The sequence below is a fragment of the Triplophysa rosa genome, linkage group LG19 (genome assembly GCF_024868665.1).
Source record: "Triplophysa rosa linkage group LG19, Trosa_1v2, whole genome shotgun sequence".
Lineage (NCBI taxonomy): Eukaryota > Metazoa > Chordata > Actinopteri > Cypriniformes > Nemacheilidae > Triplophysa > Triplophysa rosa.
In genome coordinates this window covers 1,668,310-1,689,083 of record NC_079908.1, presented here as the reverse complement: position 1 = coordinate 1,689,083, position 20,774 = coordinate 1,668,310, and the positions used below count along the sequence as shown (strand labels likewise).

General features: G+C 44.2%; 1 protein-coding gene across 2 annotated transcripts in view; it reads right to left on the bottom strand.

Annotated features, from left to right (window-relative positions):
• The window catches only part of jade2 (jade family PHD finger 2), a 66,126-nt gene that overhangs the window by 21,586 nt on the left and 23,766 nt on the right, over nt 1-20,774 (bottom strand). For both annotated transcript variants that reach the window (XM_057361008.1, XM_057361010.1), the window contains exon 2: nt 8,628-8,691. In XM_057361008.1, coding sequence (XP_057216991.1) covers nt 8,628-8,691 — 64 coding nt within the window. The remainder of the gene's footprint in view (nt 1-8,627; nt 8,692-20,774) is intronic.

Here is a 20,774-nt window from a genome sequence, read left to right as displayed (position 1 = left end):
TGTATTAATGTTGTAGATAAAAATGCTCCTTGGAGAGTTTGTTTAAGGATTACCATCTTCCTTGGATTAACTCTGAGTTTAGTAGTCTTTTTCGGCAAAGGGACAAAGCATGGTCAACATTTCGTCAGGCAAGAAGTAATGCTGATGGGAAGCATACAGGAAATTGCGAAATCTGAGCAAAATAAGGACTCGAAATGCAAAGTCTACTTATTATAAAGAATGTCTTTGTTTTCATTATAAAAATCCTAAACAATTTTAGAATAAAATCAATTATACAGTATGTTTAGTACTTCAGAGAAACATTCTATTAGTCAAATTAAAGTTGATAATACATTGTTACATGATTCCTTAGCAACTGCTCAAGCATTTAATCAACATTTTGCTTCTGTCTGCGTGGCCATTGTTGTCACTTTGCGCTGCGTGTCCTCCTGTCATGTCGCTCAGCCCCGCCCTCCTGACTCCCGTAATCATGCCCTTAGCGTTTGATTTCCGTCACTTGCCCGTCACCTCCTTTTTGTAATTATCCCTCGTTAGTGTTTCCTACTTAATGTCCCTTTGTTCTCTGTCCTGGGCGGTTTTGTTATGGTTGTTACCCTGTTGTCTGTGGATTACCCTGTTCATTTGTGGATTACCTGTTTTTAGTTTGTGCCGAGTTTTCCCCCATCGTGGGTTTTGTGTTGTATCTTTAATAATAAAAGACCTTAGTTTACCGTTTTCCTGCCTGCGCTTGGGTTCTGTTTCCTCCCGTTCCGTGACAACAGACTGAAGTTCAGCATGCCAATAATGGTTTAAACATGACTGGTGGTGCTGGATTGGATGGTATTCAGAATAGGTTTCTTAAATTATCATCTCATATTCTTATGTATCCACTTGCTGATTTATTGAATCTTTCCTTGTTTACGTATGAATTGCCAGAGATTTGGAAATGTTCACATATAACTCCACTTCACAAGGGATGTGATGTATTTGATCTTTATAACTATAAACCTATATCTATCATATGTTCCATATCTAAAGGCCAGCCGGACGTGCACAGCCGAATCATCGGAAGTTCTACAGGTAAGGTAGGTAGGGTAGGGTTGGGCAATATCTATCAAATTGGCATCGGACTATGTCTGCACTCTACAGTGAAACCTCGCAATGGACGATGACATCATTGTCTTCTATAAGTAAGCCGCAACATTATGAAGTGAAGCGCGTTTAGGCGCAAGCTGCGCAGAGACACATTTTCTTTATACAGCGCAAGCTGGGCAGTTATCAAGTCAGGCATGTGTCATCTGTACAGTGCAAGCTCCTTAGGTATAAACTCATGCGCTTCTTTATACAACGCAAAATGCGCAGACACGTGTCTTCTTTATACAGTTATAAAGTCAGGCGGGTCTGCGCAAGCTGAGCGTCTTCTTTAAACAGCGCGAGCTGCACAATTATAAAGTCTGACGCGTCTGATCTGTATTGTGCGAGTTTATATGCCCCTTAAGCCTTGTTTATATTTGTTTACAATGCAATTTGAAGCACAGAGCAGCGAGAGTCACGCAGTAAGTAGTAGTGTTATCACGATACTGGAATTTCTAACTTCGATTCCATACCTAAAAATGTATCGATACTAGTTACCATTTACGATACCACAGGGAAAAAACTGCCATAAGGCCCAACATTTTTTACATTTTATTTCAAGTTAAATTGAACAAGACTAGACAATGAGGTATATTTTTACATTAATTATGAATTGTTAATCTAATGTTAATTTTACTATTACATTTACTATTTAAAATCAAAGTTGTATTTGTCAGAATTAATGGACCAGAGCTTACATACATAGCTGTGTTTTTTTAAGAGATTAATAAATACTTGAACAAATGTATTGCTCATTCATTGTTAATAGCCTACATTTATATGATTAAATTTTTTTAATTTGGCATTTATTCACATATACTGTAATTATTGATCAGCGCACATATAGACAGAAACGCAAACTTTAAACGCAAGAACTGTTGCAGAGACGTTTTGTTGTTGGATGCAAGACTGAACATAAGTCTTCATTTACTCTGGACATCTGAGTGTGGCAAGGGGGGCGTGGTTTAGCGAGGTCTGCGCAGAGGCAGGAGAAGAATGGTGTGTAAGTAGGTCAAGTACACATTGTGAACACCTGTGTGTCGTTTCAGTGATTGGTGAGGAGAGTGTTAAAAGCCAGCTCGAGTGGACAAGGAGAGAGAGCGGCTGAGAGCTCGGGAACGCTGAAAGCGGAAAGGAAGAATCTTCGAGTGCAAAGACTTACTTTTCTGAGTTATTGTTGAATGTTAACGCAGTGGCGCAGTTTATTTTGCATCATTAAAAATTCTTACCTAGTCTCAGCCACGCCGACCCTGTTTCCTTCCTTCATCCTCATTTGAACCTTGTTACACTGATTCCAAAAGCCGGGAAGGAAGGAGAATGCCGCCGCCAGGACGCCTGTCGCAAATGGTTGGTCAGTGATGACAGCGCCGTCGCTGACCCAGGCCATCCAGCTGGCGGAGGACCAAATGGCAGCATGCCCTGGGGTCGGCGAACCCCTCCGATCTCTCTCTACCCCTGTGTCTCCCCCCGTCCGACTCCCTTTCCCAGGTCCCGGCCGGATCTGCAGCCACGGCCAGCTCCCCGCTCCCGGGGGGACAATGGGAGCCGGATTTTTCCCCGCCGCGAGGGTGTCGCCCAGGAACGCGGACCCATACTGCGGCCCTTCCACCAGCTCTCCCCTCCCTCCACCCTCTTCTCATCAATCCCTTGGCCTGCTTCCTGCCGCTAGGGCTGCGGGGAGGCCTAGGCCGGCCTGTTGGCGGTGCGGGGATCCGGGTCATGTTATCGACCGCTGTCCCGTGATGGAGGTCGGCACAATGATCCGGATCCCGGGCACCCCACAGGCTGCCCTTGAGCAAGCCGGCCTGTACCAAATATCTGTGAGTATAAAGGGGGGTACGTATCAGGCTTTGGTGGATTCAGGATGTAACCAAACCTCAATCCACCAACGCCTGATTCAGTCCACGGCATTGGATACGAGCTGCATGGTTAAGGTATGGTGCGTGCACGAGGAGGTGGTGGAATATCCTTTAGTGTTGTTGGCTATACAATTCCGGGGCCAAAAACATAGTGTAGAGGTGGCCGTTAACCCGCACCTCCAACATCTGTAAATTTTGGGGACGAATTGGCCAATGTTTTCTGTTTTATTGGGGCATTTAAGTGCGGATGTTTCTTAGCGGAACCGAGGGCAGCGAAAGGGGGCGGTCACGCAGATGGGAGAAGCTGAGCCAGGACCACTGAGATCTGACTGTGGGGAACGGAGCGCTGTGGAGAGGAGAAATCTCTGTCAGTGCGATGATCTTCCCCTGGAACAGTCTCAGGATGAGTTGCTCAAACATGTGTTTGATCAGGTCCATACCATCGACGGACAGCTTCTCCACCCGACGCATCCGCTCTCTTATTCGTACTTTGCCATTTTAAAGGACAGGTTGTATCGAGTGACCCAAGACACTCAGTCAAAGCAAGATACAACCCAGTTAGTCATGTCAAAGAGCTGTCGGGAAATGCTTTTCCAGGCGGCTCACTGTAATCCGATGGCCAGACATTTAGGACAGGCAGCAACATTAAATCGTCTAACAACCCAATTTTTCTGGCAGGGCATTCATGAGAATGTGCGCAGGTGGTGCACGTCTTGTCCTGAATGTCAATTGGTAAACCCACCGGCCACCCCAAAAGCACCATTGTGCCCTCTTCCTCTCGTACAGGTCCCCTTTGAGAGAACTGGTATGGACCTGATCGGGCCGTTAGAATGATCTGCACGAGGGCATCGCTTTGCATTAGTCACAGTGGACTATGCAACGCGATAACCCGAGGCAGTGGCGCTCCTCAATATTTCCACGAAAAGCGTAGCGGACGCCCTTTTCTCCATGTGGTAATGTCCAGTCCACTCACCTAACAAACCCCCCCATGAACGTGTTATTTGTTAGTGGGTTCCGCCTATTTTGTTCTGCGTGACAAATAGACGTACATGATTTTAAAACAAAAAATAAAATCTTCTTTACCGTGTCGGTTCGACTGCATTTCTAAGACCTTGGAAACGCGGATTTAAGACATTTTAATGCTAATTAAGGCCTTATTTTGACATTATGGAATTTAAGACTTTTTAAGACATTTTAAGGATCCGCAGACACCCTGTAATCTCCGGTGGGAATCCCGAAAGAGGTTCTCACGGATCAAGGCACGGTGTTCACGTCACAGACCCTTCGCAAACTTTACGGGTTATTGGGCATTAAAGCAATCCGTACCAGCATCTATCACCCCCAAACGGACGGTCTGGTCGAACGTTTTAACTGCACATTGAAAACAATGATCCGAAAGTTCGTTCACGAAGATGCCAAGAATTGGGATCGATGGCTGAAGCCCCTGTTATCTGCTGTGCGCGAGGTTCCCCAAGTCTCCAAGGGGTTTTCCCCCTTCGAGCTGCTCTATGGACGTCAGCCACGCGGGGTGTTGGACATCCTAAGGGAAGCTTGGGAGGACGGACCTTCGGACAGTAAAAACCAAATACAGTATGTCCTGGACCTGAGAACAAAACTTCACACTTTGGGTCGGCTCTCAATGGAGAATTTGTTACAGGCCCAGGACAGACAAAGCCGGCAATATAACAGGGGTGCCAGATTGAACAAATTTGCACCGGGAGACAAGGTGCTTGTATTACTCCCAACATCAAGCTCTAAATTACTCGCCAACTGGCAAGGGCCCTTCGAGGTTACACGGCGAATTGGAGATCTCAATTATGAGGTGGTTCGATCAGGCAGGAACGGGGCACATCAGATATACCACCTCAACCTCCTAAAAAATGGAGTGAGGCAGACGCAGTGATGCTGGCGACGGCGGTGAGTAGAGAGGAAGATCTCGGGCCAGAAGTGACCACCAAAAGTCAATCTCTCGCTCTGGCCCCAGGTGGAGATCACATCTCGCCCTCCCAGATCACTGATGTTGCCAGGTTGCAAGCGGAATTCGCGGATGTGTTCTCGCCCCTGCCTGGCCACAAAACCTCATCAAGCACCATATTGAGACTAAGCCGGGCGTGGTAGTGCGCAGCCGGCCGTACAGGTTACCTGAACACAAAAAAAATTGTTCAGAAGGAATTAAGCGCTATGCTAGATATGGGGGCAATAGAAGAGTCCAGCAGCGATTGGGCGAGCCCAATAGTTTTAGTCCCTAAAACAGATGGCTCAGTATGATTCTGCGTGGACTATTGAAAGGTGAATGCTGTGTCGAAGTTCGACGCATATCCAATGCCGCGGATTGACGAGTTGCTTGATCGGCTAGGTGCTGCCCGTTTTTATTCGACACTGGATTTGACTAAAGGATATTGGCAGATCCCCTTATCTCCCTTATCCAAAGAAAAAAACAGCTTTCACCACGCCGTTCGGTTTACACCAATTCATCACACTTCCGTTCGGCTTATTCGGAGCTCCGACCACCTTTCAGCGTCTCATGGACCGCCTACTGCGGCCGCACGCTGCATATGCAGCATCTGAGGGCGGTTCTGGGGTCGCTGAGAGGAGCCGGGCTGACGGCTAACCCAAAGAAGTGTGCAATTGGGTGTGTGGAAGTAAGGTATCTGGGCTTGCACCCTTCCCCTGGGTCAGGTGCGTCCCCAAATTGACAAGACGGCAGCGGTTGCGACCTCGCCGAGACCCAAGACCAAAAAGGAGGTGAGGCAGTTCCTGGGGCTGGTGGGATATTACATAAGGCTTGTACCTAATTATTCTGACCTCACCAGCCCGCTGACTGACCTCACTAAAAAGGAGGCGACAGATCCCGTCCAGTGGACGGAGCCGTGCCAGCAGGCTTTCACCCAAGTGAAGGCTGCTCTGTGCGGCGGCCCGTTGTTGCACTCTCCTGACTTTACTCTTCCCTTTCTGTTGCAGGCTGACGCATCGGACAGGGGCCTGGGGGCGGTCCTGTCCCAGGAGGTAGAGGGTGCAGAGCGGCCGGTGGTGTACATCAGTCGCAAGCTCTCAAGGAGAGAGACTATGTACAGCACCATTGAGAAGGAATGTTTGGCCATCAGGTGGGCCGTCCTCACCCTCCGCTATTATCTCCTGGGGCGGGAGTTCACGCTCTGTTCGGACCATGCGCCCCTCCAATGGCTCCACCGCATGAAGGATACCAACGCACGGATCACCCGTTGGTATCAAGTTTTACAACCTTTCAAATTTCAGGTGGTCCACAGGCCGGGGACGCAGATGGCCGTAGCTGACTTTCTTTCCAGGAGGGGGGGAGGCTGCAGGCCAGATGGTTCCCCGGCCTGAGTCAGGCGGTGGGGGTATGTGGCAAGGGGGGCGTGGTTTAGCGAGGTCTGCGCAGAGGGGGCAAGGCAGGAGAAGAACGGTGTGTTAGTAGGTCAAGTACACATTGTGAACACCTGTCTCTCGTTTCAGTGATTGGTGAGGAGAGGGTTAAAATCCAGCTCGAGCGGACGAGGAGAGAGAGAGCGGCTGAGAGCTCAGGAACGCTGAAAGCGGAAAGGAAGAATCTTCGAGAGCAAAGACTTTTCTGAGTTATTGTTGAATGTTAGCGCAGTGGCGCACAGTTTATTTTGCATCATTAAAAATTCTTACCGAGTCTCAGCCATGCCGACCCTGTCTCCTTCCTTCATCTTCATTTGAAACTTGTTACACTGAGCCTCTGAAGATGCTGTGGATTCGTTTTATTTCTCAATGGAATGTGCAGAAGACATCAGGTGAAGTCACTTTACACCGGGATGCTTCACAATCGAATGTCAGTAAAATGCTGGGTTCATAACGGGCCATGTTTTTAGTTTTTAAATATATGACACGTTTGTCCCGTGTATTGTCCCATATAAAAACAATGAACTGGCGAACCTCCATGGCCTCCTGACCTCCCAGATCACCCGTAGCCCCCCTGATTCCCCAGGCTGGGAGCACCGGACGCCCACCCCCCCTGGAAGCACCTTCCGGGAGGGGGGAAGTACTGTCACAGTCTCATCTCTTCCTGTGCTTGTTTCTCCTGTGTTTCCCCTTGGACTCCATTCCCCATCATCCTCCACGCTCCCTCACCAGTCCCTCGTTTGTTATAATCGCACCTGCCAGCCATCATGCTCATCACTGGACACTATAGAGGGTATGCATTGACATCACTTTCTCATGCAAAATGGCTCAGGAGAATAGGAGAAACAAAGAAACCGAGACTAAAACACGCAATTATTTGCTGAAATTACAAACAGCTGGACTCGGCGGTGATCCTTAGGACTTCCCTACGACTTCCAAAGGAATCAGGTATTCCTGGACACTGAAATGTAACGTGGAATTGCATTTCCTAATATTGTAAGCAGTCATTTTGATGAGTGTTTTGCCACCCACGGGCAGTGTTGGGCAGTAACGCGTTACTGTAGTTTGATTACTTTTTTGGTAACAGAGTAATTTAACGCATTATAATTCCTAAAATAGTAATTAGATTATAGTTCCAAGCCCAGGTAACTATACGTTACAGCTGCGTTACATCATTGCATCGTTTTATCATTTAAATTGTAAAAAGCGAAATAGCTTTGTCAAAGTCTGGATTCCTGCCTGTCATCAAACTGAAACGCGCCTGTGCGGAAAGTACTACCAAAGCCACTCCATGGAAAGCCTGCCACCTTAAGCTAAAAACTCGTAACGGCCAATGCTATCGCCGCGCGGAACGCAGGCAAGGAGACTAGACACCGGATATGATTGGCTGAGGTGCCTCTCTCAAAAAATATGAAATTTCAGTGAATTTGTGCTTAAAACAAGTAAAAAATCTGCCAATGGGGTAAGAAAAATAATCTTGAATTAAGGTTTACCTTTTTCTTAGTCACTCAATTCAAGATGATTTTTCTTACCCCATTGGCAGATTTTTTTACTTGTTTTAAGCACAAATTCACTGAAATTTCATATTTTTTGACTAAAAACTAGACTTATTTTCTTAGGTCATTTTGCTCATCAAGAAAATGCATCTTGATTCAAGAATGTTTAGACATTTTTACTGGAAAACAAAAAAAAAGACTAAGTAAGAAAGTCATTTTTTGCAGTGCTGAAATGGTTATGTTCAATGCAGTTGTTTTGATAGATGGAAAAAAGATACATTATTAGTTTTAACATTATTTGATCTTCAGACATTCCTATTTTAAAGAAATTAATTACCAGATTTTTGCAAAATGACCCACATTAGGGGAGTGGAGACAATTGCACTTGGTTGCGTTTGTTACAGTACAACAATGTAAGTTTGCCCTTACACTCAATGCTGTGTAACAAGACTAAAGAATGGAAGCAGGAAGTTTCTTAGGCCCGATACACATTTCGGGTCTTTTCTGCGCGCATATTTGTTATTTTAAATGAAGGCGCGCGCAAATAGGGGGCGACGCGTTCACATCCGGTGCTTCGAGATGGAAATAGTTCAACTTTTCGGAGTGCCGACCCACCACGGGTCATTTGAAGAGAGAAAGCGCCGCGGCTTGCATTTTCCGTGCATTTATTTGTGGTTAGACGCGAAATGTGAATCGGGCCTTATGAAGTTCTCATTAATCACTGTAATGATGAGCAGCTGTGTATGAAAATCCCCCCCATCTGTTTATTACTCACTGTCAGTTGTGTCCGAATCGTTGCTACTGGTGGAGTATTTCCTCCTCTTCATCTCATTCTCCATCTGTCAGGAAAAAACAGATGACCCATTATCAGACACTACACGGAAAAACATTAAGCAAACCAGATTCAATGTGGCATTTACAAACATGCCCTGTTTTGAAAAATTATGTAGTTTGAATTGACTTTAGCACTTTTTACAGTGTTGTGAGTGCGATTCTGATGCAATCAACTGTTTTATTGTTTACCCAAATGGCCCATATAAACTGGATAAAAGCGTCTGCCAAATGTGTAAATGTAAATAGCACCTTAGGTGAGCATCAGAGATCAAAGTACTACAGCATCTCCATACGGGAGGCCCTATCAGGTCATCATCAGGTCACTTTCCTATGGGTTCTCCATGGGGTGTCAATGTATTGTTTGTGTCACATGTGTTCAGGGACTTTCCTGCATAGAAAAATTGGAGGCGGCCGCCTCTGTCAAACTTCATGCCACCTCAGTCTCTCACCAAAATTATGTCGGGTGTTTTCACAAAAAAACACTGCTGTAGTCTGTCAACAGACTGTCATGTGTAACGTTTACCAAACAATCTTCTTTATGGTTCTACTCAAGAAAAAATGTCACCTACATCTCGGATGGCCTGGGGGTAAGTAAATGGAGTTTTTGGGTGAACTATCCCTTTAATGAGTAAATGCTATAGTATACTGAAGTATTTTTCATGTGGGCAAAAATATTACTATTGTATCGTAAAAAAAACGTAAAACACAGAATCCAGAAAAATGAAAACAGGAAAAAAACAGAATTTGGGAAAAAATTTAATGGATTTCATAGGGCCCTATTTTTGCCTTATTTTATTTTATAGGACAGTAGAGAGCCTGACAGGAAGATGCTCGTGTGGTCGAATGTGTTTAAACGGCCACAAAAGACCGCCTACTCTGAGCCTACAAACAACAAATACATCTTAAAACCAGGTATAAACAGGGTCCGACCCACAGACACATTTAATGAGGAAAGTTAACATGCATGTTTTAGCCAGAAGTTTGGTCTTTTTACAAGGCATGGCTGCAGAGTGTGAGTTGCTCTGTCTCGGAGGGAGAGAAATTCTCCGGTACAGAAACAGTATTATTATCTATCTATATCAGTGGTGTAGTCCTAACAAAAAAGTGGTGTACTTTACTATACAACCATAACCCCGACCCAAAACCCACGACCAAAAAACCCCTTTCCTTTGCCGATACCAATCCTGATCCGATACTAGCATTGTTTTTCTTGATCAACATAGAATTGCATATTTTTATCTTTTATTGCCAGAGGTGGATAGTACTTAAGCATTTTTACTTTCAAGGATGCACCGAAACGAAAATTCTTGGCCGAAGCCGAACATGATGTGAAACACTTGGCCGAAGGCCGAACATGTATTTTTTGGTTGTTGCAATTTTGCTATTTATTTTGCCCATTTTATCACATTACATTTATATTAAGGGTGTGCAAAGCAGCCGGTATTTGTATCTGTATTTGTATTTGTTGAGGGGGGGAAGTATTTGTATTTGAGTAAAATTCAAAATAGGCGTAAAAATCCAGTTTTTTTGCGTTACACTTCTAATTTACGTTATAGTGTACGTAAACAGAGCGAACATGAGAGCACCCGACTGCAGACGTCAATAATGCAGCGTAACGGAATAATCTCCCAATCAAACTCCGCTTCCCGAAAGTTATAAACTGCCTCCGGAACCCAGTTAAGGTACAAAAATCTATTCAACAAAAATAGTGATGCACGCAGTGAAGCCTTTTTTCGCTCAGCCGAGCCTTCTCTGTTGCTGTGTGGAGCAGCCTGTGTCAGTCACCTCTTTTACCCCCCACCCCCCAGACTCCTGAATGTCACTCACTCACTCACTCTTGCGGGCATGCACTGCGCGCAGTCTCGTGAGAAAACGCAGCTTTTTGATATAAAGTTTTTCTTGTTCCCGAATACAAATTTTTTTTTAAGTATTTGTTCGAAATACTGTATAAAAGTCTTCAATGAGTGGAACAGACGCGTGCTCATGCGCATCCTGGACACAGAATGATGTGCTTAATACATTCGCTTCTACATTATTTACAGTCATGCGCATTGGATGCAGAATGATGCGCTTAATGCAACCATTTCACTCACGAGCATCACGGACGCATAATGATGCGTCCTTGTGATGATCCTTCTGATGTCGCGGGGATCTTTGCTCCCTAAATTCAAAACAGTTATAACACAAAGAGAAGATATACTGTATGTTATGTGTTTAACACATAGTGCTGTCACGACTAGCGTGGCGAGAACCCAAATGCAGGCAGGCAAAGACGGGGTTAACAAAACACTTTATTCACAAGACAAAAAGGGACAAAGCAAACACCCACGATGGGGAAAACAGAACTAAGAATATTTATATAAATGGAAAACAAAAACTTCCCTCAAGGGGGCAAAAACGAGAACAAAGAAAAATCAAACTAACAAGACAAGAAACTACCTGGGAAACAAAGACAGATGACGTGGGACGAACTGGATACACGAACACGACGTAGCATACGAACCGCATAAGACAATCCACCAGCACAAGACAAAGAAACATGAGGGTATATATAGGGAGAGACAAACGAGGGATAATTACACGGGGCAGGTGTGGGACATTAGACATGAGAGGAAAGCAATACAAGAAATGAGAGGGGCGGGGCTAATGACAAGACATGAGAAAACACGAGATGTCAAAAAACAAACATCTCATGGCTTTCTCACATATAACCTAAGGCTTTGCCATGGCTCTGCTACAGGACCAAGAAAAACATGACTAAAGGAAGCAGAGCCATGACATAGTGGATTGCATCCATTCAACAGTTGAAAAAAGTGTTATTGTGTATGAATGACGCACAACATAGAGCGCTTCCAGCTAGTTCTTTAATCTAAATCACTCAGCGAGTACGGTCTCTGGCAAAATGCATTTTGAACAAAACCATGGACTATTATCTAGTGATTGTGATGAATAATGAAAACATTGGAATGAGTAACGTCCTGACTGTTACCGAACACATGCATGCTGGATGGAGATTGACAGACCGTAAAAGTTTTCATGCACTGTATTCCACGTCATGTATTTCGATAGCGTTATGCAAGGAATAAACCAATATAGCATAATTAAGAAACTCTGACCTCCGCTGGTACTGTGGTTTCCTGATAGCTAGTCCTTTTTGACGCTTAAGAGTAACATCCACGGGTAACGCAACGGATCGGATTTGAATGGAACCCGTCAGTCCGATACCCGATCCAGCAAAAAATACCCGTATCGGCCCCAATTCCGATCCAGAGTATCGGATCGGTGCATCCCTAACCTCAAATAGCCAAAAGACAGGGGTCAAAGTGTATTTGTTTGTTTTTCAAGTAACATATGACAATTATTTCAGTTAAATATTTGTGCATAATTCTTCACTTATGCTTTAAATATGAAGTTATAGAATTGGAAAAAAAAGAATACAGATGTAACTTTGTCATCACTGCCATCTCTGTGTCAATACTTGTTAATTTAATCAGCCTCAAAGAACCCATGTAACACCCCTTCTGATTTCACTTCACTGGCTGCCAGTTGCCGCCCGCATCAAGTTTAAATCTGACACTGGCCTTCAGAACGATAACGGCAAATTCACCCATCTACCTTAACTCAGTGCTCCAGGTCTACATCCCCTCCCGTCATCTTCGGTCTGTAAATGAGCAACGCCTGGTTGTTCCATCACAGCGAGGCACCAAATCGCTTGCAAAAACCCTTACTTATTCGGTTCCCCTTTGGTGGAATGAACTACCAGCCTCCATCCGAACTGCAGCATCCTTCACAAGTTTCAAAAACAGCTCAAAACTAACCTGTTCCGCATTTATTTGACTAACCAATAACTCTGTATGTTTGTCTGTCAAAAAACAACAACTTTTTGTTCATTCTCTCCTTTGCTTACTAAGATAAAAGCATCTGCCAAATGAATAAATGTAAATGTTAATAATTTAAGGGGAAGATATTAATGTATGAAGTAAATGTTGTGGTAAGCGGCAGCTCGAGTTCTTACACGTACAAAAAAGTATGAACATATTAGCCCGGTTCTGTCAACCTTGCACTGGTTACCTATAAAGCATCGCGTTAACTTTAAAATCTTGCTTATTACCTATAAAGCCCTACATGGTTTAGCTCCTCAATACTTGAATGAACTCCTTTTGTATTACAGTCCTTCACGTGCATCACGCTCTCAGGCGTCCTGTCAGTTGGTAATACCTAGAATTTCAAAATCAAGTGCAGGTGGTAGATCCTTTTCCTATCTAGCGCCTAAACTTTGGAATAGTCTTCCCTGCACTGTCCGGGAGGCAGACACACTCTGTCAGTTTAATTCTAGACTAAAGACGCATCTTTTTAAACTGGCATACACTACACTTCCATAATATAAATCGTCTGAGGGTTTAGGCTGCATTAGTTAGATCAACCGGAACCAAAAACACAACTGATGTACTTGTTGCATCAAAGAGTGCAGAACAGTACTCTACTCTCAGCCAGTCTTGTCTCATTGTTCCAAGGTTACCACAGTGAGCAGGATGCAGTTCATGGCCTGACCTGATGGTAGAGCGGAGAATGGGAAGCGGCGACCTGACAAGAGCCGAGATGATAGAGCTGGATAAAGAAGGATGCGGTCACCTGACACGTCTTCACCACAAAATTTCAAATGCTATTAGATTATTAATGATAATCTTAAACTATAATTTACCTTATTAGTAAGTTTATTTTATTTAGCCTTGTTGTGCAAGCTCTCTGGAGCTTGTGCAGAGGCAGCAGCTTTGCCAGAGGGGAACTGGAATACCCTGGTTGGGCCTGGGTTCTCCTGAGGTTTTTTTTCTCCATTAGAGTTTTGGGTTCCTTGCCACCGTTTGCATACTGTTTTTTGCACTATTTGCCTGGCCGGGAGGGCTGCTTTAGAATTTTAAAGTTTTACTTAATACTGCATATAGGAATTTATAGTCTGTTATATTTGACCTGTGCTTCTCTCTCCTTTATCTTAAATATGTGCTCTCACTGAGCATGTGTGTGTGCATAGTCAATATGTCTTATGTACAGCTGCTTTGTAACAATGAAAATTGTAAAAAGCGCTATATAAATAAAGTTGAGTTGAGTAAAAAACCGACTACATTATTTTAAATGTAGAATAAACGTCACAAGGTGGTTTAAAATGACTATAAAGGGAATGAGGATACAGAGAAAATGTTTAAAGATTAAAGATTTTAAACAGTAGGGCTATGGAAGTGCTTTGTTTCATTTAATCGCGTGTCATTTAAAGAAAACTAGTATTAAAAGTTGTGACAGATATCAAAGATTCGCGATGCACCGCAATATCATAAAGAGATAAATCAGTGCAAGAGAACCTGTGATTTCAGTGTTGATCTCTCTCGAGCCGGAGGCCTGGAACAGATGAGAGTAGCCACTGTCGGTGATCAACCTTTAAACCAGCTTTGAATAAAAGTGAGCAGTTTTATCAATATTACCTGATGGCTTCAGCGGAAGTCTTTCAGTCACTGACAGGACGAACTCCTCGCCATGGAAATAACAACTGCCTTAAAGGGATAGTTCACCCAAAAATAAAAACTCTGTCATCATTTCCTTACCCTCAAATTGCTCCAAAACGGTATAAAATGCTTTGCTCTGTTGAACACAAAGAAAGATATTTGAAGAATGTGGGAAACTAAACAGTTCTGAGGCACCATTGACTACCAGCTTTTTCCCTACTGTGAAAGTCAGTAGTGCCCCAGAACTGTTTGGTTATTTGTGTTCAACAGTACAACAAAAATACAAAATTTTGGGACAACTTGAGGGTGAGTAAATAATGACAGAATTTTTGGGTGAACTAAAAAAACTCAAGCTGGAGGCTCATCTACAGTATTTTAAATTTACAGTAGATGTGAAATGTACATCCATGCATGTGACGTGACAGTGTGACAGTACCAGAGCTCTAGAGTGCGACCTTATTTTTCAATGGTGCGACTAAACAAAACCTGAAGTCGCACCGGTGCGACCAGCCGTTCGAGGGAGAAAAAAGTCTCCGCTACTCTGAAAGTCTCCCTGTGATTCAACAACAGACACACATTAGGCCCATATCGTGGTCTAAACCAATCAGAGATAGTGAAGGGCGGACCCCCCTCTGATTGGCCATGGTCCAGATTTTCCTGTACGTGTGTGTACCAGAGGTCGCGTTAACCGAAAATTCTGTCATTGACAGATTTTTTTTACCAGTGACGGAAAAATCTGAAGGCCGTCTGTCCGTCTGTCATTTTGACGGATTACAATGAGGGCAATTTGTAACTCCCAGTTTCCCTTCATTAGAGTGTGATATGCTCGCGAAGGGACGTGCGTGTTTTCACCCGTCATTGTTACCGACTAGACATATGTGATGCGATCTGGGAAAACCAGTCAGTCGGATGTCGCGCTGGGACGCAGGAAAGACAGTTCACCTATCAAAGTAAACCACATAACATGAAGAATGAAGGAGTATCAATGCACATTTCCCGCCAGTCCTGTGTAAACTACGGCATGCAAAGTTTTTTTATACAATGTTTTCGTGAGATGACAGAGCTCCCTGTCTGCAGCACCGGGAGTTATCCGATCGCAAAACATACAAGGGATGATCATGAGTCCAGACACTATGCACATGATAAACAACGTAAAACTTGCTTCACTGCTTATTAGTTGTTATCCGTAATGTTTGCTAGTTTCCTTGTGTAGTGATCACAGCAGAGCTCTCGTAAGTGTGCCCTGCACCATTTTCCTTACTTTCGTTTTATTCAAACGATTTTGTACAGTATTTTTATAGACTTCAACACTGGGAAATGTTTTACTTTCATTTTATTCAAACGGTTTTGTACAGTATTTTTATAGACTTCAACACTGGGAAATGTTTTACTTTCATTTTATTCAAACGGTTTTGTACAGTATTTTTATAGACTTCAACACTGGGAAATGTTTTACTTTCATTTTATTCAAACGGTTTTGTACAGTATTTTTATAGACTTCAACACTGGGAAATGTTTTACTTTCATTTTATTCAAACGGTTTTGTACAGTATTTTTATAGACTTCAACACTGGGAAATGTTTTACTTTCTATTATTCAAACGGTTTTGTACAGTATTTTTCTAGACTTCAACACTAGGAAATATTTTTTTATTAAATTGTTATTAGAGTAAGTCTTTTACTACTCTAAAGTGACTTTTACTTGTTATACTGGACTGTTGTGCTTTTATTGTGCGTTTTCCTCCAAATTCCGTTCCTGAAAATCATAGCGCTTCAGCTGACCTCAGCCATAACTTTTGTTACATACACAAGGTATGAGCAAAATAAAAACTGAATTGGAAAGGGCTTGAATATGGTATCAAAAACTGTAATATATAAAATTTGCACCATGTGTTGGGTTTTCCCAGATCTAATCACATATGTACATAAACATTAAAACATTAAATATATAGATGAATATAAACATGTGAGTACACGCACCTGGGTAAGAGCGCATGAGCCGACGTCAGGACTAGCTGCAGCGAGGTTGGCACAGCAATACCTGAATGTACATCATGGAAATCTCCGTACTCAACCATACAAAGGTACTGTACACGGTGTTTCCCATAACTGATTGACAAAGGGCGAGTTGAACAGTCTGACAATGTACCCAGTCCTAGGTCAACACCCAAGGATTGGCTTTGCTTTTACTGCCAGCAGCCAGGACACAAAGCAGCTGTGTGTCCGGTTCGCAAAGCGAAGCTCACTGGGTTTTGTTATGTGCCCAGAGAGGGCTGTGATTTTGACTCTGTGGGGGAAGGGGTCAACACATATGAGGTGACTGTGAATGGACATGCTCTGAGGGCATTGTTAGACACTGGCAGTTCTCTGTCAATGATGAAATCATGCTGGGTAAATAATGTGAACTATGTGAACACTACCTCTGTACAGTGTGTGCATGGGGATGTAAAGAGGTATCCCTGAGCTGAAGTGATGGTGGAGGTAGCCGAACAAATGTATTTGTCAAATGTTGCCATAGTGGACAATTTACCAGCTGACATGATTCTAGGAAGAGATTTTCCTATATTATATGAACATTTGCAACCCGCCAGTCGGGATTCTCAATGTACTGTCAGGCATACCAATGTCGATGTGTCATGTCCTGCATTTAACAGGGCTCAAGCCAGGGCAGGTCTGCAGCCGTTGCCAGACTTATGCGATAGTCTGCTGCAGGGCGGGACCAAAAGCCCTGTAACAAAAACCACGTAGACAATGACAGCTAGAGAAGTACCTGTGTACCCCAGCCTCTGAAACCTCTGTGGAGGGATTGGAAGTGAATGGCTGGAAGGTCCCAGGGAACATAGCCCAATTACAAAGGGAAGACGAAACTTTAAGGTCCCTGATTAGTAAAGCTAAGTGTGAAAACCTGAAAAAGCTGGGCATTGAACAATGTGTAATGTTGAATGATGTGTTGTATATGCAAAGCAATGATGTGACACGTTTAGTTGTACTTCACGTCACGGCTGATGGGACAGCTGAACACGCAACTGGGCATCAAAGCGGTACGGACAACTCCATATCATCCACAGACAGGTGGACTGGTGGAGAGGTTCAATCAAATGCTGAAGAACATGCTGCGTTCGTGGCAGACACGGGAAAAGACTGGGACAAGTGGCTGCCGTTTGTGCTGTTCGCCTATAGAGAGGTACCTCAAGCATCGACAGGCTTCTCACTTTTGAACTCCTGTATGGATGGCAGGTACAAGGACCCTTGGACATGTTAAAGGAAAGCTGGGAGAAACATGAAGTGAAGAAGGAGAAGGGGATAGTACAGTATGTACTGGAGATGAGAGATCGGCTGGAACGGTACCGAGAACAGGCTAAAGAGAACCTGATGGAAAGGCAACAGGCACAGAAAAGGTGGTATGACCAACACGCCAGGCTACGACAGTTTCAGCCTGGGCAGAAGGTGTTACTGCTCTTACCAACATCAACACACAAGCTTTTAACTAAGTGGCAAGGACCTTATACTGTGGTTCGCAAGATGGCACCAGTGACTTATGAAGTCCATCATCCGGACAAGGGCAAGACCAGGCAGACCTACCATGTGAACTTGCTAAAGGAATGGAAGGAGCCGCTCGGTAAGGGACTAGAGACATCATTGCTGGTGAAGAAGGTGGAAGAAGAAGAGGATTCAGAGGATGTGAAGAGGCAGCCGTCTGTGGTGAACCTAAAACACCTAGAGGACCCCAAGAGGGAAGGGCTGCAGCACCTCTTGAATCAGCTTCCTACTCTGTTCTGTCAAAGGCCTGGACGGACTGAGCTGATCCACCACACTATCCACCTGTCCGACCCAACACCATCACGGCAACGTCCCTACCGAGTGCCTGAGAGGCTGGGAGAACCCTTGAAGGAGGAAATCAAAGTTATGAAGGAGCTGGGAGTGATCGAACCTTCGACCAGGGAATGGAGCAGTCCGATGGTGATCGTACCCAAGAAAGACAGATCCCTACGTGTCTGCATCGACTTCCGCAAGCTCAGCGCCCAGTCAAAGTTTAACGCGTATCCTATGCCAAGGATAGATGATCTACTGGAGAAGATTGGGAGAGCCAAATATATCACCCCGCTAGACCTATGTAAGGGATACTGGCAGGTACCCCTCAACCCTGAGTCCAGACCGTACATAGCATTCCGAACACCGGTAGGGCTGTACCAATTCACCGTCCTTCCGTTTGGTCTTTATGGAGCACCGGCCACCTTTCAGAGGCTGTGAAGACTGGTCTGCGGCTTACCTGGATGACGTGGTGATACACAGCAACTCATGGCTAGAGCATCTACAACACCTGCAAGAGATCTTAAAGAGGATAGACAAGGCAGGATTAACGCTCAACGTTTCCAAATGCAAGTGGGCAAGGCAAGAAACCAACTATCTGGGGTATCATCTGGGCAATGGACAGTTAAGGCCACAGATTGACAAGGTGGAGGCAATCCGAAGGAGCCCACAGCCAAAGACCAAGAAGGAGGTGAGATCATTCTTGGGACTGGTGGGTTGGTACCGGAGGTTCGTACCAAACTTTGCTTCCATCGTAGCGCCCTTGACAAACCTCTTGTCCAAGGCAGTAAAGAACCCGATTCCTTGGACTGATGACTGTGAGACGGCCTTCACAACACTGAAGGAGAGGATGCATTCCAGTCCGGTCCTGCAGAGTCCAGATTTCTTGCAGAGATTCCTGGTGCAGGTGGACATTACGTTATAAAAGTTCCCTTGATTGTATTTTGTTCAAACTTTTGTGTAGTGTTAAAAAACTAAAACAGGAATGTATTTCTCTGTTTCACTACACAGCCACTAGATGGCGCATCTACGCCATTTCTACCACACAGCACCCAACCCCCCACCCCGTCACAAAAACATTTTGCACTTTACGCGGGTGATCCCAGCGAGCTAAAAAATTTTTTAAAGTCTTTATTTATATGAAAAAAATCTAATCCCTGATATCATTAACATCGTATTAGCACTTTGTTGTTTGATGAAAGAAAATTCGCGACACTGCAGAATTCAGTCGGTGAGCACACACACACAACTTGACGTAGTTTTTAAGTAAGATAGGCTAATTTCTGCCCGAGTCCCTGATCATTTCCGACCATATCTGGCAAAAAAGACCTACAATTACACTTTACATCCCTCCCGAAAATTAATTATTTCGCGAATTTTTCCATCTACCTTAAACTTAATTGGCCTAATCGAAAATTTCGAAATAATCGAAAAACTTACCTTTCATGTGGCTTGGAAGTAGGGCTGCACGATATTTTATTGCGATACCACTAAATCCTATTGCAATCGAGCTGGCTGCGATATGCAATGTGTCAATATTTTTTTAATGCATAGCTTGTCCGTGAAGCATGGCTCTGGGATCAGTAGGAAATGCTGCTCGATCTAAAAGCAGTGCGAGTTTGAGTCGCTTATAATGTGCATTTGAAAAAGCAACACCCATCAAACATGATCATTATATACTTTATTATCATAAAAATACCTGAGGAGGCTTGAGTAACAGTGATAAAAAGATGTCCATAGGCATAGATTCTAGAAGGCGTCATGGTCTCCTTCTGCAGTGCATATTTCTGCAGTGCATATCCGAAAGCCAGCTCCCTCTGGCTTTCGGATGCAGCAGCATTTTCCCATACTTCACTCAAAAGCTGTGCATAAATCACGTGACATTTATCGTCGGTTTATCGTGACAGCCCTACTTGAAAGCGCAGCTGGCCCCATGGTGAAGAGCTGCACATCCTTTTTGCATACTTTGCAGTTGGCCACTCGAGGATTTGGTCCACGTTTTAGCCATAATTTGTAATTTTCGTCCTCCAGCCAACGAGCATTGAAACGGTAAACGCCGGGCATATTTTCATCTCCTACTCTGCTCTACCAGAGGGCGCACATCCAAAAGACTGGCAGATAACATTATAGCCACACGCCGATTTTTTTCGTATTTTCGTTATGTGCAAAATGTATATTTTATTTCAAAAGAAAAATTCGCCGTAAAATTGCGAATTATTATGAAAGCAACGAAATTAATGTTTTAGGCAGTTTTAAGCACTTGATCCCAAATCCAATCACTTTTCTAACCTTAAAATGACTATATTCAAATTCAATCATTTTACAGGATTTAAAGCACCCGTACGAACCCTGTACTACCTACTAGGTCGGGAGTTTGACCTAGAGACAGACCATCGAGGCCTGACCTGGATTCAGTCCATGAGAGACCACAATGCCAGAGTCACGCGGTGGTACCTTGCCCTCCAGCCATATAGGTTCCAGATAAAGCATCGTCCGGGGAGGCTCAACGTCGTAGCCGACTACCTGTCCAGGTTCCCGGCCAGTACGCGGCTTGGAGAGGGGGAAGGTAATGTGAGAAACTCACGTTATCTACCACCGCTGGGGAAGCAGCACTAACACACATACATACACTTACACGCACCTACATACCTCATTCATTCTCCGCTTCCCTCCTTTTCACCGATTAGCGCTGTCAGAGGAGTGGGTGCACATGCAACACCGATAGCACATGGACATATTCTCCCATCTCTCCACTTTCCCATTCTATAACGGTTCCCGTACATT